This window comes from Eretmochelys imbricata, chromosome 6, assembly GCF_965152235.1.
Source record: "Eretmochelys imbricata isolate rEreImb1 chromosome 6, rEreImb1.hap1, whole genome shotgun sequence".
Lineage (NCBI taxonomy): Eukaryota > Metazoa > Chordata > Testudines > Cheloniidae > Eretmochelys > Eretmochelys imbricata.
In genome coordinates this window covers 44,604,465-44,617,801 of record NC_135577.1, presented here as the reverse complement: position 1 = coordinate 44,617,801, position 13,337 = coordinate 44,604,465, and the positions used below count along the sequence as shown (strand labels likewise).

General features: G+C 40.7%; 1 protein-coding gene across 2 annotated transcripts in view; it reads right to left on the bottom strand.

The window, feature by feature from the left end:
• The window catches only part of LGR4 (leucine rich repeat containing G protein-coupled receptor 4), a 119,931-nt gene that overhangs the window by 33,534 nt on the left and 73,060 nt on the right, over positions 1-13,337 (bottom strand). For both annotated transcript variants that reach the window (XM_077818486.1, XM_077818487.1), the window contains exons 3-4: positions 6,600-6,671; positions 4,340-4,411 (exon numbers count right to left, since the gene is read on the bottom strand). In XM_077818486.1, coding sequence (XP_077674612.1) covers positions 4,340-4,411; positions 6,600-6,671 — 144 coding nt within the window. The remainder of the gene's footprint in view (positions 1-4,339; positions 4,412-6,599; positions 6,672-13,337) is intronic.

The window sequence follows — 13,337 nt, the reverse complement described above, 5'->3', positions numbered from 1 at the left end:
TCCTTCTCTGATACTCTGATTGCTACTGGCTAAGATTTTTAAAGCCGACTCATGGATTTAGACCCCCAAATCCCATTAAAATGAATGGGAACTAAATGTCCAAATCCTTTAGGCAGCTTTGAGAATCTCAGCCACAGTGTTTATAGAGTTGAAAGTTAGGATCTTGAGGGAAAAATGGAAATATGGTAGAACCAGAAACAAGCAGGAGTGAGGTTGCAGGGACTGACCTCCATATGCAGACAGCTCTTTTCCTGTAACTGAAGGACAATTGATAGAGTAGTTCTGTTAACCCAACTTGAACATGCCTCTTGGCCCTCCACTTAGCACACCTGAACTCTTCCACTACAAATAACTCCATGCAAAACAGTGAAGCAGGAGCTTCTACTTAATGCTACTTTAAAAATATTCAAATATTTGAGAAGAACTTTAATGTTCTGTTCAAAATGTTAAAGATGGCCAGTTTAATTTTCCTTTCAGGAAAATGATATCGGTCAATGCTGTCTAGGTTTTTTAGAACAGCAAAATCTGTTAAGCAAAATCTGGGTCTCTATTCCCTGCTGGCCTACTGAGCCAAGCCCTTCACTTCACTCCTATGTGGAATAATGGGGTAATACAACTTTATAAAACATTATAAAGTCCTTGGATAAAAAGATTATTCTATTTTGCATACCTAAATGAGGCATATCAAGGTTCATTATATAATTTTAGCATGTCAGGGTTTCAACACAGTTAGGGGACCTGAGGAGAAATCCTCTGCTATGACTCCAACCTTGGAAGAGAGTTGGTAAAAGTTGCTTTAAATTTTGGACTGGCTGGGGGCTGGCATGGCCTTTGGCATAAATCAGAGTAGTACGGGGTTGCTCTAATTTACAGCAGCCTCCCAAGGACTCCCTACAATTTGTATTACAGCCCAAAAATCAGCAAGTGCTATAGAGATACCCACTCTCCTGTCCCAACATGCCTCTGATGCTGTGGTTTGTGAGGTGGGCATGTAGGGCTGCCTACGGTGGCTCTGTGCAGGCCCCATACCAGGCAATTCTCCATTGGTTCCCAATAGCCACTGTAAGCTGCTGGAGCTGTGTATATGGGTCAGAGTGGAAGAGAGACTCTCCTTCGGTTTCCATCTTTGGCACCTCCACTGACTCCTTTTGTGACCTTGAGCAAGTCTAACTTCTCCGCATCCATTTCTAATCTCAGATGGGAACAAGGTCATTTTTCTACCTGTGTAAGCTATGGATGTCAAACATTGTAAGTGACAAGCATATACTGTTAATATTTGGCAGTAAGTCAAAAAGCAATTCATTAATTGGGCTCCACATTTGACAGGTTCCTGTTCTAGCAACACCAGGTATAATTTCGATAAGAAAAAACAAATTGGTACATTTTGTCTTGGTAATTTACTTGAGAGCCATGTTTTTGCTCAAAGACATCATTGCATCTTGCAATGTGAAAACACATCATTGCAGATAAAGCATTCTGAGGTGTTTCCATTCACTGTAACCCTTCATTTTGGTAAACTGCACTCTTCATAAATAATGACTATATTCTAGCTTTCTTCAGGAAGAGACACTTGGGAAAATAGCCAATATCAACAGAAAATATAGAGTTGCCACTGTGTATTCAGAACCACACTGGCTACTGTCCAGCTATCACGCAAACATTAAGAATTGTAAAGCTTCTGTAATTATTTTATTTATTTTCAACCAGGTACATTACGGGAATCATGAACACATACAACGTGGCAACTATCTATGCAGCCTGCATCTTCATGCAATAAAACAAAAGCTATACAGTTATGCAGGAACCGCAAACCAAATGGTTATCAGGATATTCTGAAATGTTAAGGAAAGAATAAGTTGTGTCTTCACCAAGAAAAAAATCTCCCTTAAAGCTTCCTTCACAGCAAGTTGTGGGCCTGCCAAGAGACAACCCATTAATTGATGTTTAAACGTGTAGTTTTTGAATGGAGATTATATAAATAAATAAAAGTCAGCAGCAATTTTCTAGCATGCATCATGCAAACAGCTAGCTGTTTTATACAAAGATCATCCCAGCTGAGTGGCCAGAGATTTTTTTTAGGGCAAATTCCTATGTCAAAGGTCATCTTATTAATACAGAAGCACACTCATATCAATGTCTTTATATTTTCTGACATGGAAATTATGTGCCCAATCCTGCCCACTGTGAACTCTGTGACTTGAGGGTTTGCAGGATCAATCCCTAATTTATTATTGTTCTATTATAAATGGAAAATTTAGTATCCACGAAAGAGATAGTATATTCTAAGGCCCAGCACAATTTGCCTTACATGTATTTTCCACATACACATCTACCAATGCACCTGTCTCAAACTAAAACATCACCACAGTGTTGATATCAAGTGGCTGCCAACTGTAACAAGTTGTGGTGTTTGTATTGTGATGTTTGTATGGAGTGAAAGAGAAATCTAATTTGAATCCATCTCTCTAGAGAAAAAGATAGTCTGAAAAGCAACTGCTAACATGTCATTGTGGGGTTCCAACATTTATGCTCAATGACATCCAGATGCTTAATACATTTTCTAACTGATAGTCCTGTAAACTCAACTTGGGATCTGAAAAGGGGGAAAAATAGGGTTGTTTTTTTTTGTTAGTGTCCTCTTCTTCAAACTCTTCAACATTCACATCACCTATAACTCATCCGTCCCCAATACAGCTGCTAGGGTGACTTTCACTTCATTCATTTAATTTTAATAAACACATTATAAAGAATGGCTCTGCATTAATTTGTTCATTCACTGCTGTTGCCTTGGGTTTTTCTTCTTTCCTTTTAATCACAAATTGTTATCAAAACCATCAACTGCTGGGTTAAATAATCTAAGGCTTAATCAGAGGACTGTTTAATCAGAAGTGCTGTATGTACTTGAAAACAAAAGCATATTCAGTACAGATCAAAAGTATAGATTCCAGACCGTGAGACTATTAATGGATATAATCTTTTCTGCAACACCAGCAGAATATTGATAACAAGAAAAAAGAACTTTCTACTCGATAAGGAGCACATCACAACAATGAAGCATTATTTGAAGTGTTTTCTTCTTAGCATGAGACATCCCTAGACACCAGCGTGTAGTCCTTTTAAATTCAGGCAGATAACATACACTGGAGTATAATCTCTCCAGAGATATGTACAGTAGTTCCCCATGAAAATTAAAGTGGTTCACTTGCATGCATCAAGAAAAGGCTGCATAACTGATGGGGATGGGGGATAGCACTTATCAGCCCTACTCTTGGATCCACAAAGGCTGGATGGTCTATAGACTGACTCACCACCAGCTGTTGAGAAATGCCTATTTTGTATTCTGCTGTGCTCAAGCTCTGCCCACAACCCCAACCACCTTTCGTGTGTGTAGCATCCAAGAAGCAGCAGAACAGCAGGGGGAGGCTGCATAAGTCAATGCCACACACTTGCACGCTGTAACCCACTGCTCCACAGCAGCGCATGCTGTAGCCAATCCTTAGACTGTCTGGGGCAGTTTCTTTTGGTTTCCAGAGAAGGGGAGAAAAGGTAGGGGCGCAGCAGAGCACAGCCCACAGGATCACAACTATGAGACTGCAGTGCCCAAGATCCCTGCTTATGGAGTGGGGAAGCAGCTGTGCAAAACTTGTAACTGGTTGAGAGTTGGAGGGGAGAGGACCTTTGCGCAGAAACCAGGATTTTGGCATGCGAAGAACAGAAAGTAGATAGGGAGAGGGCAGAAAAACATTCACCTTGTTCAGAGGTGCAACTGACCATCAAGATCTGATCAAAATGCCCTGCAAGAGGAGCCAAACCACCAAAAGCCACAAGATAATAAAAGCCCCTGTACGATACTTTGTGGGTGGCTGGAAATAATGGTGGTGATTTCCTTAGCAGCCAACAGGATTTAAATGAATTCCATTAAAATGAATGCTATGAAAATCTCAACCAATCAGCAAACGCGTCCTCCCAACCATGAAAGACTCGCAAACTTCTGCACAATTCTTTAAGTTGCTTAATACCTTAGGACATGCTGGACCATCCAATGTGGACCTTCCATATCTGCACTGTATTTACATTCTTTCTTATGGACGGATTTATGAAATTATTCTTTTCAGAGATAACATTGCGAAATTCCTTTCTATGTTTGATTGAAATTTCTGCTCCACTTCAAAATTAACATATTAAGCCCACAAGCATTATTTTACATAAATCATTGCATTTCAATGTATTCTAGAATGCAGCAAATATGTATATAGGGTTGTGGAGGCAGGGGCAGAAGTAGAAGAGAGATAAACAGAGAGAGGGAAGAGGAATAAAAAAAAAAAAAAAAAAAACTTACAGGGATTGTAAACCACTTAGTCCTCTAATGGCCTCATTAGGTACAGTCTTCAGCTGATTGTTTTGTAGGGTTCTGTAGAAAAATCTTTGTTAGTGAAAGATTTTCACAATAATCTTTAAAGTATCTTCTATTTGATATAAGAGATCATATTCCTCGTTAGTGGACTTTTTGCACAAGAAAACGCATTTTGGAATTCTCAAGACAAAATACTCAACGACAATTTTAAAATAATCGTGAAAATGTCTTGCTTCAGCTACTTACACAATCACTCCATTAATTAAACAATCTACGTCAATGGGCCAGATTTCTTGAATATAATGGGCCAAAATCATCTCTGATATAAACTGTTGCAATTCCCCTTGACTTCATTGGGAGCTGCAACAATTTACATTGGAGCTCAATTTGCTCCAATAAATGGCATTTTATTATTTACCAGTGCTTGCATTTTCATGGTTGTTTCTACTGATTCCTTTATTTCTAGAAAAATGGCACCAAAGTATAATTTATTTTAATAATTGCATTTGCATAGTGTGCTGATTATAAAGCATTTCTGGGCACACAGAAATGTTAGTGAATAATGTCAGCAAAAAAATACAAAATGGTAGAGAGTCTGCAACGAACTATTCAGGAATCCAGCCTGTTCTCTTCACCATTCTCTATAGCCTCACCCACACTTACCTTTGCCCCTCCATTTTGTTCTATAATGGAACCATACTGTGGGATGTACATTGTTGATTTTATAGAGAGATTTCTAAAGAAAGGTAGTGACAGGCTACATTAAGTTATATCAATTCTATAAGTTACCTTATAAGACAATGTTTTGGTCACGGTGAAGAATATTTTTTATCAACAGCATTCTAATGGTTGATCTGTTTGCTGTTATGAAATGGGTCAATAGATGGTTTGTGTAAGTGTAACTATGCAAGTACATTAACAGTCAACTAATATACTTAGGTTTAAATTTTGTAAGAATTGACAAAAATGTTGGATGCCCAGCTTCAGATCATAGGCACTGACTCAGTGGGTGCTCTGGGGCTAGAGCACCCACAGGGAAAAAATGGAGGATGCAGAGCACCCCCAGTAGGCTCCCCTGCTCCTCCACCAATCAGCGCCTCCCCCTCCCTCCCTCTCCACGCCTCCCACGATTAGCTCTTTCACAGCATGCAGGAGGTGCTGGGTGGGAGGGGCATGACACACTCAGGGGACGGGGTGGAACAGAGCAGGAAGAGGAGGGGCAAGGCCTTGTGGAAAGGGGTGGAGTGGGGGCGGGGCCTGGGACAGAGCCAGGGATCAAGCACCCCCTGGCACATTGGAAAGTGCTGGCACCTGTACTTGAGATACCTTATAGGGGCTGATTTTGAGTACCTTCCCTGCATTTACCTTACAAAACCGCCTGCAGCACTGTTGCAGATGAGGAGTTTCTCAGTCCTCCCCTCTTACTCCTGGGCCTACGCTTCTTTCCTCACTGAAGATTTCCCTTTCTTCCCCTCAGGGGCCTTTCTCTCATCCTCTTTGTATCCCTGCTCTATTGGGCCAGTCTTTGTGTAAACGCACCCCCGTTACCCAAGCGCTAAAACTTCAGGTCAGAGATTGGTTTCATTTTTAAAATCTGGTTTGTAACAGGAAGCTAGTTTCAGCCTTAACTGTAGAGCAGCAGCTGTAGTGAATATTCTCATTTGCTGGGGACAAATAGTGGCACTGCCTCGCTTAGAAATCCCTCTACTGGTCAATTTCAGTTACAGGAGTTACTGGCAGTGTTATATATTTTCTAAGGGAGTTGGAATGGCACCCCAAAACTATTTAGGCTCTCATACTACATACATTACAGTAGCATCTGAACTCCTAACGGGATAGAAGGAGAAAAGCCTAGGTGGCTTCCTCTGAACCCTCTTGGGTCCATTGTTTCTCTCTCTTTTGGATAGCCAGAGAGGAAGGAGAAAAAGAGAGACACCCTGTGGTCTAACAGTTAGTATTTTTCTACCACAAGACCTATCTGGGAGTCAAACATTATTACTCCAATAAAATGTAATAATTACAGTTTAATCCAGGTGACAACTGTTTTTATTATTGAATGCACATCGTCTTCAAGGTTAGCACTCCCAAGGGATTATGGAAAAAATAACAAAGCAGCAAAGATTTTCATGTTAGTGTACTGTCTGAACAAAAAATTCTGTTTCTGTCCAGCCTATCAGTAAACATGCTGACTGTGCAAGAAGAAAGTACACAGCAAGCTGTGAAGCTCTAAAATTTGATTACTTACAGCACTTTGAGTTCTTTCAACCCAGACAAGGCCTTCGTATGGATAAAAGAAAGGTCATTGCCAGCCAGTCGTCTGGAAAAAAATTGTAATAATAATTCAGACTCTGAAAATACACTATATTTACCACTGTCTAATAGATGAAACCATCAATGCATCAAAACTTGCATCAGATTATACCATATCTGCGAACCTCACATTTACCACCATTCACTCACAATTACACATTTTCAGTAAAGCATAATGCATTAAAATCACTTATCTGGAGCCAAATTTGTGATCAACCCATGTAATCATATACTTTCCTCTTACTTTTACTATAGTTATCGGATTAATGCAATACATGAAGAAGCAGCTCTCAGAAAGTAGAGAGCGCTCACACAGACTCTTTCCAACTTGAGGTTTTCCTTTATGATAATTTAAGAATATGTTTATATTCCCACCCAGCCACCCTTGCTCAAAAAATCAATAAAGTCTGGTATCACCCCAAGAACATAATCCTGTAAAAAAAATCAGAAGGCTTCCTCATTCTTCAGCCCCTTATTTATAGCAATTAAAGGAGAGACTGAAAATGTAAAACTAACACACCAATGGATGAGTTAAGATTCTTCTTATGAACCTGGGTTTGAAAAATGAGTTAACTGCTATCAATATGTTCCTGAGGCTTCCAGCATAGTTTAGGTGAAAAGAATACTCAGTTATCCACGTTTTTAATCTAGCCACCAGCTTCTAAAGAAACTATGCAGTCAAGCAGCAAGAGTTAGTTGCTAGACAGAAGGATGTGGAAAAAGGTGTGTGCTGAACATCTTAAAATTCAGATGATGTTCACTACTAGATTTGGGGCGACAGCCTGGGTCCACTGAAGTCAATCACAAAGCTCTCATTGATTTCAATGGGGCCAAGTCTCTCCTAGATACTAATGCAATCCACCTTAACAAACTAACATTAATAATCACTATAATAAGTATAGAAGTTTCTTCAGAACACAAGGTGAAAAAAACACTCAAGCAACAGAATTTCAGCTACTTATTTTTCCCCTTGTATTTTCTTCAAACCTTTTGCCAGCTTCCAGATGGGTACTTGCTGCTTGGTCTAACTTTGCTGAGCTCCTAATATTTGCGACACTAGATATTTTATTAAGGTAAAAGATAAAATGCAGGCCACCTGGTAATCCCTAGCTGCCAAAGAATGAGAACATTACAACAAAGGATCATGTCAGCCAAAATATTAGCTTCCTTATTTGCTTTATTATCTAAATTGAGATCTGAAGACATCAGTGTAGATTATACAATGGAAACATACAATGGGATCATTTATACAAAACAATAATTGTTTCTGACTTTTTCTTTGTAAAAAAAAAAAAAAAAGTTAAGAGCAGATTACAAATGATCATCTCTGTTCCAGAGAATTGTAAATTGATCCAGCATCAAGGGGAAAACACTAGCATATTGTTTCTAAAGGGGAGATTACAGTAATAGCAACAAACCCATCAACCTGATTAATAGGTAGCAGGTTTAAAAATAACAAAAGGAAGTACTTCTTCACATAATGCTCAGTAAAACCTATAGAACTCATTGTCATGGGATGTGGTGAAGGCCAAAAGTATAACTGAGTTTCAAAAAGAATTAGATAAATTCATGGAGGATAGGTCCATCCATAGCTGCTCATCAAGATGGTCAGGAATGCAATCCCATACTCTGGCTATCCCTAACTCTCCAACTGCCAGAAGCTGGGACTGGACAACAGGGGATGGATCACTTGAAATTGCCGTGTTCTGTTCACTCTTTCTGAAGCATCTGGCATTGTCAGAGACTGTATAGTGGGCTAGGTGGACTACTGGTCTGATCCAATGTGGCCGTTCTTATGTTTCTTCACTCCAGTCTTAGAGTGGTAAAAAGGTAGCAAAATTACTATTTTGTTCATCTCATCTTTGTAATCTCTCACTGTGTGTAACAGATCATCCTAGACATTAATTCTGTCTGCTATGGAAATCTGCCTATGATTGAATGCATGCCATAATAAACTGCTGCATATTAATTAGCTTCCAGTCCACCTGACAACAATAATATTTTTGTATATAAACAAATGGAGGAGTGACTGTCCTTCGTGAACAGGAAGGCGATGGTGTAACAAGTGTTATCCGTGTCCATGTACTAGCAAGCCAAAGAAAAAGGGAGTTTATAATTTTTGTGAATTTGTTCCACTAATGTCACTTGGGACTCCGGTGGCATGAATAAACCCCCCAGGTCTAAGGTTTGACAACATGGTTTACGTAGTCATGGTCAGAATCCATCAGAAGAATTGCAGCTGTAGACCCTGATACTCCAAAGATTGAAGCAAGAGTGTAAAAAGCATGCAAGAAAAGAAGTCTTACTGAAATAAATGGAACTATTCAAGTCACAAAGACTTAGCAGGATTGGAATTTTAATATGCATAGTTCAGGCACACTACTTTTTTTAAAAATTACAGTAGCTCCTAAAAGCCCCAATCAAGGCCATGGCCCCATTGTGCTAATTGCTGTACATGTTTTCCAGATTCAAAAAAACCTTACTCTTTCCCACACTCTCAAATACAACAAACTGCAGAGGTACAAGTATGCAGTGTTGCCAACTCTGTATTATTGGTAGCATTACTCTAGCACCTAGAAACCCTAGTCATGGACCAGGACCCCATTGTGTCAGGCACTGTGCAAACAGGTTTCAGAGTAACAGCCGTGTTAGTCTGTATTCGCAAAAAGAAAAGGAGTACTTGTGGCACCTTAGAGACTAACCAATTTATTTGAGCCTGAGCTTTCGTGAGCTACAGCTCACTTCATCGGATGCATACCGTGGAAACTGCCACGGTATGCATCCGATGAAGTGAGCTGTAGCTCACGAAAGCTCAGGCTCAAATAAATTGGTTAGTCTCTAAGGTGCCACAAGTACTCCTTTTCTTTTTACTGTGCAAACATGAAACAAAAAGATGGTCCCTGCCCCCAAACTGCTTACAATGCAAGTATAAGACAAGAGAAAACTCTTGTAATTTTATGGCAAGTCACATTGTCACCGTGTGTTGTTCTTAAAGCCCTGTTTCCTGGAGACAGGTAAATACACAAGACACTCAGCTTTTTTTGTTTGTTTGTTTTTGTTAAAATCAGTTTCTAGCCCTCCGGTTACAGAGGGTACAGAGAAAAACTGAGGACGTGCCCCAAGTGCAGTCTAAAGGCTTTGACACCAGAAGGCCAAACAACCTAAAAAGATCTAATATTGATCAATATATTTTTTTAAATCTCATGATTTTTTATTTTTTAGAATTCAAACAACTGAAAAACTTGCATGGCAATGAAAAACAAATAAGTTCAATGCTATGTTTCCCAGCCAGTTGCTGTAAATGGTTTGTATTAAATTTAGATTTTACATTTTTTTTTCTTGAAAAGGCATGCAGGTCTTTCTTTTTAATGATTTCCTAAAAAATGCACTGAGAACTAATATGTATAAAATGTGTTGGCTCCCTGCAAAGTGTATGAGCACTTATGAACCTGCATTTTGCCAGTTAGCTCCAAAACACAGCTATTTATTAAAAGAAAATGCAAACTGATTTTTAAAAATCAAAACAGAAACTCTTACACAAACAGAAACAAACTGAACATATAGCCCCAAGTTATATCAGCTGACAGTTATTGATATTGATAATCTAGCATTTATTAAAAAAAAAACCACCATTCCCCACAAATTTATGAACAGCAGCAGTTGCTTTGGGATTTGGTCAAACATCTGCTACAATATTTTTTATTAAAAAAAAAAAAAAATAAGTTGAACACCAATACCATCCACTGTCACGGAAGCAACATATTGTGCACTAGAAACAAGATGCAACGAAGCAAAAGCAAGGCTTGCGTGACTTTAAATAGGAATACTTAGTCTACCTTAAGGCAACTCCTGTTTATTCAGCCTGTTGCAACCAACCAACAGAAAAACTGCAATCCATTACATTTCCGTTTAGCTTAAGTCTGGCAACTTTCCAGGAAACAGGATGCAACTGGCCAAGTGTGCAAAGGCTGTACTAATCAGTTTTCCAAATATACATTTATCATGCGTGTACTAGCCTTGGGGACCATGGCTTCTCATCAGGAGGTTCCAACTATGGTTACCCAGTTGGCTAAGACTAAAATATTATGCACCATTTTAACAAACTTTCTTCTGCTGAAGCGATCAGGATGGGGATATTTTTCTTCATAGAATAAGGTTTCGTTCAAAACCAGCCAAAGAGAAATGGGGGGGGGGGGGATCCCACATCTTCACTTGTTTTGCATATGTGCTGTAACTGAAAAGCCCGAAGTCAGATTCTCAACATTATTCTTAACACATGTTAGAGAAGGAATGAATGGAAGATCAACAGATTGTTTGAGCCATGCCCAGGATTTTTGGTGGCAGGTTACAAACTAAATTAAAAACACACACAAACAGGCTCAATTTACACTTTTAACTTCTATTGGCATAGCTATGTTGTGTCAGAGCGTTGACTGGTTGTAGGAAGGCCGGAGACCAGTCAAGAGATTCATCTCCCTACCCGTATCTATCATCGGGGTTTAAGATCGCACAAAATAAAAACCAACAAGGCAGTGCAGGAGTAAAACACAGGTACGTTTATTAGACCAACAACAGTTAAACAAGTAAACGGGGTAAATTTAAACAAGTAAAATACTTTAAAGGGCTCCCAACACAGGTTAGTAAGGTAAATAGGTAAAGGTGACACTACAACTATACTGACTGTGACCAAAAAGGGTTTTCTCCCTCCCTAAGACAGGTCCCAGGTGAGGGGTATGGAAGACTTAAAAGGACCCTACCATTTCTCGCAATTTGCGTCTGGAGCCTCATGACACAAATCAGGTCTGGAACCAATCAGGTCGCTCAATATGGTGAAGAGTGGACCTCAGGCAAGAGGCAGGCGATAACTCTGCTTGATGCTGGTGATTCTTCTTTCTCCCTCCCTGCGTCATCGCAGGTGCAAGTAAGATCCCGATGAGAGAGTGGCCCCTAGCAGCTCACCCTTGCGTGCAAGTGTGTTAAACCCTCTCACCACCCTAAGGCGCCGTGCTCTGGCTTACGCACCCAAGTAGTCCACACTGCTGTGGTCCAGCACTCAGCCACTCAGATGGGCAGCCCCGTCCTTCTGGCGTGCTAGCCCCTATATGCCCTGCTGTTCCCGGGCAGATGACATGTCACATGGCTACTTGGTTTCCCACCTTTTCGGTAGAAAGGGTGGGAAACTATACCTGAAGTGGGGGAAGAAGGGCAGCCAAGATGGATTCCTAGTTGTTGTTGCCAGAAATTCAAGATGGGCATGTGGGTATTAATGCCAAAACAGAAATTTCCCCCCGACAGTGGGTATGAAAAAAACCACATGAACAGTGGACGTAGCTATAGCAACAAAAACCCCAGTGTAGACTCAGCTACGCCGACAGAAGAGTGGCATAGGTAACATTGTTCGTAGAGGTGGTATTCCTAAGCAGGCAGAAAAACAGTTTTTGTTGGTTTATGCTGCATCTACACTAGAGGGCTATGCTAGCATAGCTGTGTCAGCTCAGGCTCTGTAGCGTAGTCATGGCCTATCTACCATCTATTTGCGTGTCAGTTTGTCTCTGGAAGGAAAAATCAGAGCTTTACCAAGCGAGAGATGTCTCAAAACTAGGGAGGTAGTGTTGCCAGACCAGTCCAGAGCATTGCTCCTGGATGTTGGAAGCAAGTGGAAAAGGAAAAGGACCTAGGGGTGACAGTGGACGAGAAGCTGGATATGAGCCAGCAGTGTGCCCTTGTTGCCAAGAAGGCCAATGGCATTTTGGGATGTATAAGTAGGGGCATAGCGAGCAGATCGAGGGACGTGATCGTCCCCCTCTATTCGACATTGGTGAGGCCTCATCTGGAGTACTGTGTCCAGTTTTGGGCCCCACACTACAAGAAGGATGTGGATAAATTGGAGAGAGTCCAGCGAAGGGCAACAAAAATGATTAGGGGTCTGGAACACATGAGTTATGAGGAGAGGCTGAAGGAATTGGGATTGTTTAGTCTGCAGAAGAGAAGAATGAGGGGGTTTTGATAGCTGTTTTCAACTACCTGAGAGGTAGTTCCAGAGAGGATGGTTCTAGACTATTCTCAGTGGTGGAAGAGGACAGGACAAGGAGTAATGGTCTCAAGTTGCAGTGGGGGAGGTTTAGGTTGGATATTAGGAAAAACTTTGTCACTAGGAGGGTGGTGAAACACTGGAATGCGTTGCCTAGGGAGGTGGTGGAATCTCCTTCCTTAGAAGTTTTTAAGGTCAGGCTTGACAAAGCCCTGGCTGGGATGATTTAATTGGGTATGGGTCCTGCTTTTGAGCAGGGGGTTGGACTAGATGACCTCCTGAGGTCCCTTCCAACCCTGATATTCTATGATTCTAAGTGGGTGATGTTGGGGGCTGTGGTCGGTGGGATGTATGTCAGGACTGCTGGGATGGGGAGGGGGCAGGAATCTTCAGCATAAGTGGGAGTTGGTAGAAAACCACTATAAACCTGCTCTGATCAGCTAGTTAAATTAGCTTTATGGAGTGGCTCAAAAATAGCTGAAGCATACCAGTTAATCCTGCCCTTATTTGAAGTTTGTGGAGACTATTTACGTTGCAAAAACAATATTTTACATGCACCGTTAATGGGCTTTTTGACTAACTATATGTGTACTTCAGATGTGCCTTGCTCAGGGGCGGCTCTACCAATTCTGCCGCCCCAAG